Genomic DNA, 15,672 nt, shown 5'->3' with positions numbered 1-15,672 from the left:
CTGGGGCGACCCCCTGAAGGACATGGTGCGGCACATATGCCCTCTTCCTCACCGGCCAGTCTCTTCATTCAAGATTAACCAACGCATTCTCCTGTCAGTTTCATCCATGCACGTGGGGCCCCGCATGGTTTATCAACAGCACAACGTCAAGGCTTCCGGAAATTCCTTACCTTCTCAGTGAACTCTTTTTCTGGTCTCTCTTCAACCTGTGGAGGAAAATGGACAAATACGAAATACTTAAGCGCCTTAAATGGATAATATGGGTTAAGAGGGTGAGATAGTCACACGACATTAGCCTCCTTTGTGATTTAAAAACTGCTTTGCCAATGGGACCTGCGGATCTACTCCTGCCAGGCTGCGCCTGGCACGGCAGGGGCTCGCAAGCAGCTCACAGGGTCCAGTGTGAAAGTTACTGGGTGGTTTTTCCACGTCATAACTTCCACAGGAACTCGACGTCTGAACGGCACGCACACACTGACCACAGGAAGCTCCTCATCAGGGACTTGTGAATGCACCCCATTGGCACAGGGCTCCCGCAGAGCTTCCCACAGCGCTGCATGTTGGCGGCCATGCGGGGGACGAGGACAAGCTTCCAGCCTGCGTCCCCCCTGTTGCTATGGTCACAGCAGAGAGCAGGACCAGGCCTCTCGATGTCCAGGTCTGCAAAGCAGGAGGAAGCATTGGAGCCATTACAATTCTTCCTCCTTCTCATGAATAACGAGGCCAAAGTGAAGCTTCTGGTTGAAACACCTTGGGACTGATGCCCAGATGCGGGGATCTGGTGGCGGGGCCGGGGCCGGGGGCGGTGGCACAGGAGAACCTGCCAGGGGAAAAGGGAGAACCCAGAATCTGGTCTCTTCTTCAGGCAGGACTCTCAGGGGGACCCAGGGAAGCCCACGGAGCCCTGGCATCGCCCCCAAGGGAGGCCGTGCGTCTTGTAGGGGCCTGGGGGTCAATGGGCTGTGGCTGGCACCGGGGCTTCATCTTTCTTTGCTGAGCATCCTACAAAGGCCAACTTCTTCTTTTTTCTGCACAGTGAGGGCTCCTTTCCATAAGCCCACTGGGAAGGTCACAGAGGGTGAGGAAACCCACACCTACTGTCTCCAAACCTCCGGGGAAAGCCTTTCCTAGCATGTCTCTGATTGCCCTTCCTGTAGCTCAGATGTTCTTAACTCTGACCTCCAGGGAGCCGAATACAGACCACAGCTCTACCTCAGTAGACCCAGGGGGCAGCCATGGGCTCTGCTGTTGCTCTTGCACATTCAGCCACAGACATTCCAGACTCAGGTCGAGGAACCCCGATGGAGCTGGGTCGGAGGCTCACGGACACGCAAAGAGCTGACAAGGAAGCTGTGCTCGGGAGAGCATGAGGGTGCAGGGACGAAGCACTGGTCAGGACACCGGATAGGCAGTGATCTTCTGTGAAGACCGATACTCCCTGTCTGGTGCCCACCCTCGGCCCACATGGGCTGGACGCTCAAGGCCTCACCACCCCCACCACATCCCCTACAAGGCTCACTAACAGCTACCTTCTCTCCTCCAAACCCATCACACCTTCACCTTTCTCTTCCAGGGCAGGACATCTGAAGCAAATAGGAAAATAAGACCGCAGAGTAGAACCGAGTCAGTCCACCAGGAGGCTCAAATGGAATCCCAAAGAATACTCGATTAATCCAAAAGAAGGTAATTTCCAAAACCAGCTCCGAGCTTAGCTAAGCTCAAGTGTCTCCTGCTCATAAGATCCAAGTTCAGCCCTGGGGTCTCATTCCCAAAGCCACCCAATGTGGTCTCCCCGACTTGGGCCTTCAGCAAGAACTCCCTGTTTTCATCTTATTGGTCTTCTTACTGTCCTACGAGTAGGAGAGGAAACGAGAGCGAAGTGGGATGGATCCAAGAGCAGACTGGCCTCCTTCCCTGTCTGTTAAATAAGCCCTTCATGGGGGAGCTTCGGACACTAGTCCTGCCCCATCCAGAGTACTCTCCTTGCCACTCGGCCACGCTGGTTGTCCTTGGAGAGCCCGTGCCAGCCTGTGCGTCTCACAGGAGCTTCCCAGGCAATCTCAGCCCATGTGTCCTTCTCCACTCCTTGATGTGGGCTGGTGGCAGTCCATTAAAGACAGCTGCCTCTCCAACTGTTTGCCATGCCTCCTGCCATTTGTTGGCATATGTGTTTGGTGGGTGTGAAAACCACACCCACCAAATTATCCTTCTTTCCGATGTGTGTGCCATATCAGCCTGAGCAGACGCTCTGTGGGAGCTGAGGTGGCCTTTGGCCAAGAAGGTTCTAGCTCCCTGCCCCTGGCAGACCCCCAAAGAGCCCGGGGCCAGTGTTCTCATTGTGATGCTGTCAGCATTTCAAGTGTGGTTCTTCTCTCCACTCGGGAAGAAAAGTACTCCTGAAGACTTCAAATCACTGAGGAAAAGCTGACTAGATAGCAATTGGTCCGCAGGACAATCAGTGTATTAAGTCTCCTGAGCCTGAGTCCCTCACTCCCTAGAATCAGTACGTCTGCGGAACATGTATTCATGAGATGGAAGGAAGGAAAGTAATTTAACTACTGGTCGAGCATGAAGAGCCAGTGTCAGACTCTCGAGTCACCGCTGAGAAGCTGGCTGCTCGTTGCCTCTACAGGTTAATAGATTCTTTTCCAAATGCTTGTCAGCAGCAGATAAATATTCTGTATATAAATGAAAGGTCAGAGATCCACCTACGGAAATAGCTGTACCCGTACAAGAAGGACTCCACGTTTTTTAGTTTTTCTTGAGATAAAAATGAGGAAGAATACAGATCAGACCAAAAAACACTGGTTCTGGGCGGGGGGGGGGGGGAGTTCTTTTAACACCTGCTGTGCTCTGCACTGTTTCCCTCGATACCATCAACATAAACATCACTTTTGTAATTTGCAAAACATCAAATAAGGAAGAAAAAAACCCCTAAAACCATAGATAGCTCTTTAGTTTTCAAAAAAAGTTTAAAAATAGTTTTAAAAAAAGCCTTTTCTCAGAAATACATAATGAACTCAGGATGGGAACGTCTCAAATGTGTTTTTAAGTAGAGACCTCGTGGGGGGAGGGGATGAAACTCTCAATGAGTGTTATAGCCACTCTCTGCCTAACTGTTGTTTCCAATCTCTTGTGCATACATTAAGGCAAGTGCCTTTAGTCCGTTTCTGAATGACAGAGGATACGTGTGCTCGTTTCTGAATCGGAAGTTTCTGAAATCTGAAGGACAGGATGAGGAGCCCCATGAAGGCGCCCCTGCAGCAAGGAGCGGTTGCAGTCCCCAGAGCTGCCACTAGATGGCAGCCTGTATGGCACGAAACAGGCTGGCCGGGAGCTGTCCCCACTTTGTAAAGCATGCCTCACCTTCCCCTAAGCAAAGGGACAAATAAGGAACCCAGGGGGTGTGTTTAATTTTGACATAAAGCACAGCACTTTAACCTCTGAAAATAATATGGAAAGACACAGAATTGAAAAACATTCTGAATCCTGCCCTAGTCGCGCCATGACACAGTGTGGGGGGGCACCATGGGGCAGACACGGGGCAGAGCAGGACCTGGGGGAAGGTGTCAGGGACACTTGCTGCGAGCACTGAGTCCCATACCTGTGTGGGGCCAGGGCCGAGCCACAGGGCCTCCGTGAACACCGGTGTCCGGGTCCAGTGCCCACACCCCACAGGCCTTCACTTTGTCATTCCCCTGAACCAGCAATTCTAAATCTTCTAGGTGGGCATGAAAGCAAGTGTGTCCAGGCATTTTACAGTCACAACTGATTGTACACAATACAGGTTTTTAAATCAACTAGAAATAGTCACTTTAAAAACATTTCTGTTGAATTTTAAATTTATGGCCACTCTTCCTCTCAAAAACAGGTGATCCAAGTAGCACATTAAGTACTTCATGAATGCCAGCCTTTCGACGTCATGTCTACACAAGCACACTGCCTGGGCTCCCTTCAACACCACGTCTGCTGAGGCCCACAGCTCCCGGCCTGCCCACCTGCCTAGGGACACGACACAACACGTGAGCATGGCTGACTCTGGCAGAGGAACTCCTCCTCACAGTGTCCTCAGCGCCCACCACACAACCTCAGAATCCAGAAGCAAGATGGGACCAGAGAAGCTGTGTCCACGCACACTCCCTCTCAACAACAAACTGACAACAGTGACCACTCCTCAGAAAACAGGGGCACCTGGGTGACTCAGTGGGTTAAAGCCTCTGCCTTCGGCTCAGGTCATGATCCCACCGTCCTGGGATCGAGCCCCACATCGGGCTCTCTGCTCAGCAGGGAGCCTGCTTCCCCCCCACTCTGCCTGCCTCTCTGCCTACTTGTGATCTCTGTGTCAAATAAATATATAAAATCTTAAAAAAAAAAAAAAAAGAAAACAGAAAACATTTTAAGGGCAATTTTACTTCAAGTAGTCAAGTAACCGAGTCTTCCATTGGTGTGGAAATTTTGTTTTTTCATCCAATAACACTGACGTTCTCCTGAATGATTTAGCCTTGGACACCTGGATTCATAACACATGACCTGTGCTTCGACCTGCTGCCCCGCCTCTTCACACAACATTAAACACGGGTCACTACGGTCTCTTGTATTTCTGGCTAAACCCGCTGGAGCTTCCAGTTGTCACTCATATTTGCTCTAAACACACACAGGAACACAGATCTGGGCTTGGCTCGGGACATCTCTGATGGATGTGTCAGAAACACGGGTGTTTTCATGGATGCCTGGCAGGATTCTGGGGCCTGGGCCACATGGGTGTGTAGGAGTCCCCAGGCGAGGCCCTCTGCCTGGGTGAGCTCCGGCCAGGACCACCAAACCTCCTGATCCCAGCTCTCAGAGCTTCCTGCTTCTCTCCCCCAGAGTTCCTATCATACGTGTGCCGTGTGCTGCCTACCAGTCCCCTCTGGTCTATGCATCCCCAAGGGCTGGAATAGACCTGCCTACTCACCATGGAAATGCCATGCCTAGAACATTCTAGGTGCTCAGTAAACACTGGATGAAAGATCCGCAGCTTCCTCAAGGGAAAGGCCCCAGACTTGTTGGAGAAGAACTTATGGGTTATCTACAGAATGGGAATGACATGATTGAGGTTCTGAGGCGGGTCAGGCATCTGCTGAGAGGGCCAAGCGCCGGGGGAGGGCTCTGGATGCCGAGGCACCTTTATTTTCTTCAAGTGGGCTGAGCTACCCCTTCCTCCATTCTGGTTACTTTTGCTCTTTAAGAGTGCTCCGCCCCCACGCCTGGGGCACCTGCCTTTCCTCCACACCCAGCTGTCCCTTGACCCAGTCCTAGTCCCTTCCCAGAGAGGCTCCTGTCCCCTGCCTGCCCTCACACTCCCCTCGATCCACATTCCTGATGAATCACCCGCCACGGACCACTCCCCAGGAGCCACAGGAGCACCAGCAGGAGCTGTCGAGGCCCAGATGGGGCAGGAGGATGGCCCATCCCACACAGACTGCAAGATGCTGACCTTCGCTCCTGAAATGTGCGGACGGTTTGCAGCCGGTTTTCCTTTGTAAATGAGCAGTTGTCTCGGGGAAGAGAAAAGATAGCTTACGGAAGCACATTTCCCGTAACACAATGTAACACAGTTACATTTCCCGGGGTGTAGACACCGAGAATTAAATGAGAAAAAGCCTGAGGATCAGAAGGGCCCGGCAGCCCTGGAAGCCCTTGCTTTCCCCCCTGGATGGTGCCTGGAGACGCTCCAAGGCTGGGGCTTTGAGTCTGGGCATAGCTGGGGCTGGGCCTCTCCATGCCGGCCGGCAATGATCCCTGGGTCCCAGGGGCCTGAGCGTGTTTAACACCGCCTCTCTGGTTACGGTCACCCACTGAACCTGGTTTATGTGGGTACATTTTTCACAAAGGTAGAAAGCATAAGACACCGAACTTTGTGTCTGATCTCGACCACTTCGGTCTACGCAACTAGACGAAGTCCTCTTGTTTGGTGACTCCGTCCTGAGGCCTTAAGAGAGACCCAGAGCAGTCAAATCATCATGGCCTTGATGACTCTGTGCTTCCAGGGAGCCGGACCTAGGGGGCTCGTGATCCTTCACAGGGAGGGCCACAACCGCCTTCTGCCAAGTGCAAATACTTCTATTACTTCCCCAAACATGAGTGAGTGTGAGAGAGCATCACGCCTAAGAAGACTGAGGCTCATTCAATTCCCCACGGGAAACGTTTCTCCCCAAGTCGCTGTAAGGCTCCCTGTGGATCTGCATATGCATCCCGTGCTACCCCAGGGTATGGAGGGCACCCCAAAAAGCAACTTGCCTGATTTAAGAACTGACGTTATGTGCTGTTAAATAGGAGGACCTTCCTATTCCTGCTGGATGGGTCGTTGGCGGAGCCATGAGCCCCCCCCGGCCCCATGCAGCGTCTGCCACCACACCTTCCTTCACCCTCCCGAGCGTTCTGGCCGTGGCTGCTCTGGTCTCCTCAGGACCGGGCTCCAGGGGCTCCCCTGGCCGTGAGGGTGGGTGGCTGGGTGCGTGAAATAGGTAGGACGCAGGGACAGGTGTTCGTGTTGACAGAGCAGGGTGTCTGCATTTCTACAAAGCACTAGGCTGTCCTGTTGTACCACAGGGTCCCGGGTCTGTGTTCTGTTTCCTCACCCTCCACATATACATGGCGGCGAGGATCACTCCCCTTCATCGGGTAAGGCCAACGCAGGCCCAAGGATGAATGGCGCTGGCCTCGGCCTTGGAGTCAGGGACCACGGGGGTGGGGGGCGGCACCCGGCGATTTGGGCTTGGCTGCCAGCGATCCCTTTACACTTCCCCAGAAGCAGCCGGATTCTGCATTTGCATGGAACATCAATGCTATCAAAGACTATCTGATTTCAAAAACAAGCAGATCACCAGCAGCCAATGGGTGCATCTGTGCCCACAGGAGACCACCGCTCCGTGGCCTTTCTCTCACCACAAGGATCACTCCCTGAACCCAGACCTCCACACATCTAACCACGCTGCCGTACCACCAAGCTGAGGGCCGCAGAACACGAGCTTCTCTGTCACTGGAGAGTCGAGCAAGAGACCCGCTCTGCTGCTTGGCTTTCCTGTAGTTGGGGTTTACCAAGGAGGGCACCCTGGCCTTTGGTGTGGCAATCCTTAGCTGCGTGGGGTGGGCTCGCACACCCCACGGCCCCAGCTCCTGCTCCCAGATGCTGTGCCAGCCCACCCACTCCCAGGTGTCCCCTGGGCAACTGGCCTGCACGTCCTTATCATTAAAAGAAGGTACAGCAGCCTCCTACAAAGTATCAGATGAAGAGAAACCATCTGAGATTGCAAAGACCCTGGGACAAATGCAGAACAAGGACATGGAAAGGCTGGGGACTAGGGGGTGAGAAAAGGGAGGGCAGCTCTGTAGTCTCCCCCATCCCGAACAGTGGGAGAGCTCATGGGACAATGGGAGCTGTGGCCTTTCCAGGTGATACTTGATTTTAAAAAGCCACCTGGGTCCAGTAACAGATGACATTACAAACAAAGTTAGAGGCCTATCCTTCTGACTTTTCATTAAAAAAATAAATAAATAAACAAACCCACACATCCACGCACCTGGCTATATCTCTCCCCAGTGTACAAAGTGTCCCTCCTCCCAGGCAGCCCCAAGCCCTGTTAACCTCTTACGTGATCCTTTAGAAATTTAGCAACGCAATTCTGCTATCATGGAAGAGTAGTATTAGAAATTTGGAAGCATTTCCCCCAGTTGCGTTTCTGCTCAGACCTGGAGTAAATCCCAGAAAAGTCCTCCTACTTTAGGCTGCGCTAGGGCCCTTTGGAGGCAGAGGGTTCCTTCTGCAGGGCAGCGGAGTGAAGAGCAGAAGGGCAGGGGGAGGAAGGAGGAGAGAGGGTGCGGAGCAAGAGGCACACTCACCACTGGGCTGGCCCGTGCTGAGCTGGCTCTGGATGAGGCTCGAGAGCTGGAGTTGAGGTGGCCGCCGTGCTCCGAGGGCTGCCCACACAGCCGCAGCCGGAATGCAGACAGAAACAAAGGGACAGGGTCAGCAGAGCTACTGGAGAGTGAGCAAGGAGGTCAGCCGCGCGCCAGGCAGAAAGGACAGGGGAGAGTACGCAGAGCAAGCTCCCCTCGCAAAGGAAGACTGGCTCACAGCTGCAAATACATGCCCGCTAAGAACAGAAAAAAATTAGTCATAATATCAAAAGAACACAGGACTCTTGGTTAGTGAGAAGAAAGCCACGCAAAGCATCTGTTCAGCCCGGGAGGGGAGTGATGCCTGGTACAGGTACAGACAGCCCCGGGGCCACGTGGAAATGACAGTCAGGGTACGTGGCTTTCCAGCGGTGGGGAAGTTTGCTTCGTCTCCCTTTCCAAGAGAAAACAAAGTTAAGATTTAGGGTTCCCCCAACATCAGGCACAGCTTGTTCAAAGCACCAGGTGACCTGGCTGGGGTGCCTGAATGAAGGTTTTATCTCTCTCCACCTGCCTGAATGTTCTCTCTTCCCGAAAAACAAAACACCTCAACTCACGGATCTGGAAGTCACGCCCTCTTGACTTTGATTTGCACCCACCCTCGTTCTGGTCCTAGATAGATTTTCCTGTGCTTTTGTTTAAATCTTCCTTTTCTCCTGAGTGAGGTGGGCGAGGAGGGGAGGCGGAATTCAAACCCCACTGATGGCCACAGGCACCCAAGGGATTGTGGTGTGGCCTGAGGAGGACTTTCCAGAGCCCTGCAGGGTCCAAGAGCAGCACCCCCAATCCGGCCCCTGCCCCCCAGGCTATGCACCCTGCCCCGCAGGGCTGACCGTTCTGCCCCCACCCCCCACCCCAGGGCCCAACAGGCATTCTCCCTACTGCAAATTACAGCAGGCACAGAACTACAGCTCGTAACTCTCATCTTAAGTACCACCTTTTAGTTTGCACATTTTTCCACCGGCACGTAATCCCCTGAGGGCAGGGTCTGTGTCTAACCCCTGCTGAATCCGCAAGGACCAGACAAGGCCTGGCACACAGTGTGGGCTCGAGAAATACTTGCTGAGTGAACAATTTCAACTTCAGACTGTAAAGAGCCAGACCTACCCTACCTACTCATTATCCTTCTCCTTCCTTTATCCAATTAAGATTGACACTGACCTGCAACACATCGTCTCCCATGCACAGATAAGAGAGCGGTGCACACCCCATACAGGAGGGTTGCCCCATCTGGCGTACACAGGAAATTTACCAGGATGACTACTCTCACCTTTTGCTCTATTACGCAACATAAAAGGAAATACCTAAGGTCAGTACTTTAAGGCAGAATCTTGCCTTCGGGTTCACACACAAGAGCAAGGAAAATTGTCCTGCAGAAAACCTTACTGTGTCCTCTGTCATTTGAGTTCTGGTTTACTATGCAGAGACGGGACAGGCTGCCGTTAACAGGGCTGACCGCTGGCCCAGGTGATCCTAACTCCCCAGTCAAAAGCCGCTCCCCGATCAACTGACCTGATCATGCAGGAAAGAGTAAGTTCGGGCTCTCTATCACCCTGGTCCACGTGCCCCCTTTGGAACAGCTTGTGTCTGGGAGCCTGTGTGACTGGTATGGGGCTACCATAAGCTACAAAGATCCTTGTGGTGCCTGGGGGCGTTTAGTCCTTAAGCATCTGCCTTCAGCTTAGGTCCTGATCCCACAGTCCTGGGATCAAGTCCCACATCAGACTCCCTGCTCAGCGGGGAGCCTGCTTCCCTTTCCACCTGATTGTGTTCTCTCTCTCTCTTTCTGTCAAATAAATAAAATCTTAAAAAAAAATTCTAAAGATCCTGTCCAGGCTCTATCTCTTACTGGCCATGGGACCTTGGAAGTTACTCAGCCTGTCACCTGGGACGTGGAATTGTAAGGACACTGGCCACACAGAGGAGCCGGGGGTTACGCAGAGAAGGCAGGGGTCTTCCCTGCTTTACGCTCTCTGCCATAAGCAACTTTCACGCTCCTGGATCCGATGGCGCTGGTGCTGAGAACTGCTCCCAGCCATGTCACACACAGCTCAATAATGGTAAGGAAGATATAAAATAGAAAGGTTTCCAAGCAAAATAGTGATACTTACAAGAAAGCTAGTCATGTAATCTCTAATTGTTAAACTGTAATTAAGTCATTTAGTTGTGAACACATACTATAGTTGGGGCTGCCTTCCGGGGGAGGCTAACAGAAGCCAGACGCTCTGGAAAGGGGGAAGAATCTTCCAGAGTGGGATCAGGACCATCCCATGCAGACTTGGGGTCAGCCTGGACTCAGGTCGAAGCAGAGGGTCCTCTTCTCCAGCTCTGTCCTGGGCTGAAGGACAGGACGGGACACCCATGCTGCACCCTCTTCACCACAGGGATGCCCATCAGCCAGCAGTCACAGCCGCAGGCTAGACCAGAGCCTGAGGGAGCTCTCTCCACAGCCACATTCCCGGATGTAGGAAACTGGTATCCACTGGGAGGACAATGTTGGGACTTGGGGAGATGCCAAGGATGGGGCTCAGGGAACGCCCCTTCCAACCAGCCTGCCAATATGCTGCCAAAGGTCTCTTCTGAGGGATTTTAGCCCAGGTTCTACTTGTCTAATTTAATATAGCAAATGCATACTGAGCTCTTTCTGCATGGGAAGGCAGTGCTAAGTGCAGAAAAAACATATTTTTACTCTCTTTGACTTCTCCTGCATGGCTTGATGCCAGAGACATGCAGCCACACTTTAGGCATTTGTGCTGTTGGGACAAGGAGACGTTTGACTTCCTTAACTTCGAACATCACCACTCCCAGGTGGTTCCTACAGGAGGCAGAAGGCACAGAAGTAAGAGTGCTCAGCGATGCTGGATAAGAATCAGGGGCTCTCAAAGTCCACCTGCAGGGTCGAAGGGGAACTGAAGGGGAACATACACCCCACCTGCTCGGGGGCTCGACTTTGGTCATCAAAAAAGTACCCGGTGCTTGGGGAAAGTTTCATTCTCTTGAAAAATTACCATATGTGGTTTTTTTTTTTTTTCTGATAAAAGAAAATCCTTTAGCTGCATTTTATCCATCACATGTAGGCCAGAGCTATTTTCTCCAGTAGGCATGATTTGTGAGCTTCTTAACAGCCTACACAAATGTTTAAGAACTGAGAGAAAGATTTACTGCAGTGGGCTCTGGCACATTTCAAATGGTATACAATATAAAATGAATACATGTCTAATTAGATGCCAACAGAAACTAATGCTACGTCCATTAATATTTATAAAGATTACATTCTAAAGAAAACTTTAGGTGTGACAGCTTTGCAAGAATTCCTGAACATTTATGAACTACAATAAGCCAGAAATTGGATTATTTAACCAATTAAGTAGCCAGTTAGTATCAAAAGCAACATTATAAAAGCACTTTCAAGTAATTCTTTGTAAACCAAGATGTTTCCTGTGGGGACCTGGGGGTGTATCTGCATAGGAACTACAAGGAGCCCTGCCGAGGAGCAGCCCCTACTGAGGAGCAACCCCTTTGGAGGAGCAGCCCCTACTGAGGAGCAACTCCTGTGGAGGAGCAGCCCCTGAGGAGGAGCCCCTGGAGGATCAGCCCCTGAGGAGGAGCAGCCCCTGCCGAGGAGCAATCCCTGCAGGGGAACAATCCCTGAGGAAGAACGGCCCCTGAGAAGCAGCAGCCCCTGCAGAGGAGCAGCCCGAGGAGGAGCCCTTTGAAGGAGCAACCCCTGAGGAGGAGCCCCTGCAGAGGAGCAGCCCCTGCCAAGGAGGAGCCCCTGTGCGCAGAAGCATCCACACTGGGTTGACATTCAGTTTCACCCGCCCCTCAGTATGGGACCAAATGAGCCTCCTTCCTCCATGGAATAACTCTATTTTTCTATTTTTTGCTTCCCTCTTTCATTCACTCATTTCTTCACTCAACAAGTATTTCTTGAACAACTGACTACCACACCTTTATTGTGAGTGCTGAGTCTTGTCATTTCAAATCCTGGGAGGAGGTGGAAAGACAGCAAAGTAAAAGAGAATTATGTACGGGTAAGATCCTGAATCTTTAAATTTGTTCCTCTTCCTCGATTATCCAGAGGTGACAATAATTTGTGGCCTGTGGAACTCCCATCTCCTTCCTGTTGTTATTTCAAGAGCACCTCATCCCGTGTTAGTACTGTTAGCGTGTTGCAGGAATGAGCCCAGGAAACTCAATTAAGGTCCATCTTGTCCCTTGAACTCAAGGTAAATTGATGTGAGGACATTAACCCGCCAGCCAAAGGCTTCACGATTCACAGACCCATGACCGTAATGACAACAGAAAATTGAGATGAGACAGTGTTCCCTCCCTAGAACCCCCATTAGTTCTCTCCAGTGGCTGGACCAGTGTCCAGTGAGCCACTCGGGATCATGCAGCACACGGGAGGAAATCCGGGAACCACAGAAAATGCCTTACAGCATAGGAACCGCAGGCACTGCCCCGCCGAGCCCCGCTGAGGAGACTGCTCTCATCGAACACGGACGCCTGTGACGGAAAACAGACGGGCCGGTCAGGGGTCCTTCCCCCTCCTCAGGACCCACAACCCAGGAAAAGGTAAGTGGAGGAAGATTGACCCTTGAGGAGAACAGTCCCAAACAAATCATGGTGAGACATGCAGGGAAGGCTCTCAACCACCTTCACAGGCAAAGAGCCGAGCAGAACAGGGTCGGGCAACATCTAAGAGAGAAACGAGGTTTCTGTCAACCGGTGTGCAGTGTGCTCTCCGGCAGGTCCTTGAAACGAGTTACTCTGAAAATCATCCCTTGCTAAGTGAGAACTTGGTAAGCCAGACTTAAAGGAAGCAGATAATTCAAACATCCTGAATTTTGTCACGGCGTCCTCATACTTGATATTTAGAAGATGACACTAATAAAAAGTGACTCTGGAACAAAACACCCACGTTCATCATAGTCCAGTATCTCACAATTTTTTAAAAAATTGCTGATTATAAAACAATATTTGATTAACTTGAAAATCCTATATAACGAAGCCCTGAGGGTAGACGGGAGTTTACAATACTGTGAATGGCCATCTCAAACTTTACCCAGCTTACAGGGACTTCAGTTCTCCCTATGTCCCCTTTAGAACACAGCTGGTCTGTTCAGCCAGTTACATACTATTTCTTACGTGTGAAATCTGATGGGAATTCAGAAACTTTTTAGCAATACAGCATAACCACTTTGTTTAGTATAAGTTTCCTGCAAGGCATGAGTACCTTGTATTTAAAACTGGAAATTTCCAAAGTGATACAGCACGTTACATTAACATCTGTTAAAGTTACCAAAGCAATAAAAAGCCATCTTTCTTTCTGCCAGCAGATTAAGTAAAAGATGTCGCTGCTCCATTCCTAGCTAACAGTCCTATGGGAGCACATGTCTTCTTGGAGCCTGAAGTGGTATGACAGCTATTGTCAGCTGCAGGGAGAGAGAAAACCCAGATCTGTCCAAAGGAGCCTGATGGATACCATGGCATGTGTGAGCACCACGTAAAGGGGTAATTCGCGAGCAGCTGGGCTGTGGACACGTGCATCCGTGCTCCCAGAGCAGGTGTGTGATGGAGCAAAGTGCGCCTGTGCAGCAGGGCAGGGGCCGGGGCGGCAGGTCAGGGGACACTGGTGGGGGCTGGGGGGGTGGTGTGGAATTGGGGTGGCACGTCAGGGACTGTGACGGGGATGATGGGGGATGCGGGCAGAAGGAATGGGGGATGAGGGCGGGGGGATTGGGAGGGGGTGAGCAATGGGTGGATGGGGGTGGTGGCAGGTCAGGGGACGGGGTGTGGAGGGAGATAGAGGGATGGGGCAGGGCAGGTCAGGGGATGGGGATGGGGGCAGAGGGATGGGAGCTGGGGGATGGGCCAAGAGCACGTCAGGGAGCTGTGGTAGGGGTGACAAGAACAGGGGGATGGGGTATGAAGGGGAATGGGGATGGGACAGGGTGGGGGATGGGAGGATGAGGAATGGGTGGGGGCTTGTCAGCAGAGGGGGGCGGTGAGGAGGGGCGGGGGGAGGGGCGGGGGGGGGCAGGGAGGCAGGTAGCACACCCACCCGGTAACTCCTAGCAGGCCAGGCAGCACTGTACAGACAGGAGGGCTGGAGGACGAGAGCAAAGGCAGGTTTTAAAAGCCTTGAGAAAACAGTGATGAATAATAGCAACAAGAAAATCACGATGCTTTCAGTGATCATGACAGCCAAATTATCGCACAACAGTTAGAAGGAAAAAGAAGTCAACATAGGGCCTGTGTTCTCAGTAAATTGACAGATGCAAACCCAGCTTTAAAACAGTCATGGTTCCCAGGATCTTTGAAATGGGACTACTTTCTAGTCACTTCTTTTCAGGCATTCCTGGAGGAAAGGGTCAGGGAGTGAGACAATGGTGACAGGGTGCAAACACCACAGGCAGCTAACAAACCCACAACTCAAAACCCTGGGTTAGTAATGCACTCAGGGGTGTTAATACGGAAATATCCACACAGGAGTACGGCGGAAATGGTGCTTTTATTTCCATCAAATGATCCCAGTCACGGTCATGAGGATCCGAAAGGAGCCGTCAGACTGTGCCAGCTGGCCAGGGCTGGCAGCTCCCTGGATCAGGGGATCCACACCCAGGTGGAGTCGTGCCTGGGCGGGCAGGAGCCGGAGCGAAGGGCAGCTCCTGGGGCAGCCGGGTCCCAGGTCCAGAGTAGGATCATGACTCATTTACAGGTAGAGGGCATGGAAGCCCGCAGCCAGGAGCCCCCAAGCCGGTCAGGGAACGTGCATGACCAGGGGCAAATCACTCAGCAACGCAGGGAGAAGACAGTTCAACCTCCACCATGTGATCTATCCCGGACTCTGACACCAGAGATCCTTGCACGCAAACGGGACTCCTATAAACACACCAGGCTTGTAAAAACAGGAAATGGAGGGGAGACTGAGCCAAGGAACTACACCGTTCTCCCACTTCTCAAAGATGGGGGAGTCAGATTAAGCACAAAAGGCTTCCAAATTGCTTCCTGGACACATTTACAAGAGAAAAATATTTTTAAAGAAACAAATGAAACCCCAAATGGGGAACAATTGCTGGAAAAGGAGGAGAGACCCAAGAGACCAATTCTTTGAACCTGAACTTTGGAAATATACGTTTAACAGAGCCTCCTTTTTCCTCAATTCCCTTTTTTCTATATAAGGTCCTAGATTATTCTGGTAATGTTTTAAAACATTGAAAAAGGTCTTAGCAAGTTAGTCTAGCCAAATAAAACGCCTGCTGAACTCTGGTGTTGACTTCAGGTAGAAAAGGTTGAAGTGTCCTCGTATATATGATGGGAAAGTGAAGGAATCTGTGCAGAAGGGAAGAGGGAGGAAGGGGGTGACAAGGAGGAGAACAGACCCGGTTTCCACTCTGGGTAGACAGGGGTTTGGGAGCCAGGCCAGCACTGGGAAGCCCGAGGTCGGAGCAGGAGAATCCCTGGAATCAGAGAAAATGGACAGGAGAGGGAGAAGGGCTCACAGCTTCATTTCACCGCAAAGGTCCAATGGTATCATAAATTCACACAGAACTGCTTTTTTACAACAAAATCAGCAAAGGGCATGCACTTATTTGGAGGAGGGAGAAAGCAGGACGGTCAAAAGGTAATACAATCTAGTTAATCGACAAAACTGTGACATGGGACCAAATCAGGCGTTCTGAGTTGACATATAGGCAAAATTAGATTTCACTGATTTTAACTGATAGC

General features: G+C 51.6%; 1 protein-coding gene across 15 annotated transcripts in view; it reads right to left on the bottom strand.

The window, feature by feature from the left end:
• LRRFIP1 (LRR binding FLII interacting protein 1) overlaps window positions 1–15,672 on the bottom strand; it is a 141,071-nt gene that overhangs the window by 26,338 nt on the left and 99,061 nt on the right. For 8 of the 15 annotated variants that reach the window (XR_006820286.1, XR_006820293.1, XR_006820294.1 and 5 more), the window contains one exon: window positions 171–206. Coding sequence is in view for 3 of the 15 variants with exons in the window: in XM_046019180.1 (XP_045875136.1) it covers window positions 171–206 (36 nt within the window). In the remaining 12 variants the exon portion in view is untranslated. Of the gene's footprint in view, window positions 1–170; window positions 207–7,881; window positions 7,960–12,378; window positions 12,448–15,326; window positions 15,405–15,672 lie in introns of all 15 variants that reach the window. The other 7 variants (XR_006820284.1, XR_006820285.1, XR_006820288.1 and 4 more) reach the window with 3 other exon arrangements.

Source organism: Meles meles, chromosome 9 (genome assembly GCF_922984935.1).
Source record: "Meles meles chromosome 9, mMelMel3.1 paternal haplotype, whole genome shotgun sequence".
NCBI lineage: Eukaryota > Metazoa > Chordata > Mammalia > Carnivora > Mustelidae > Meles > Meles meles.
The sequence above is the reverse complement of the archived record's forward strand: the minus strand, read 5'-3'. Positions and strand labels throughout refer to the sequence as shown.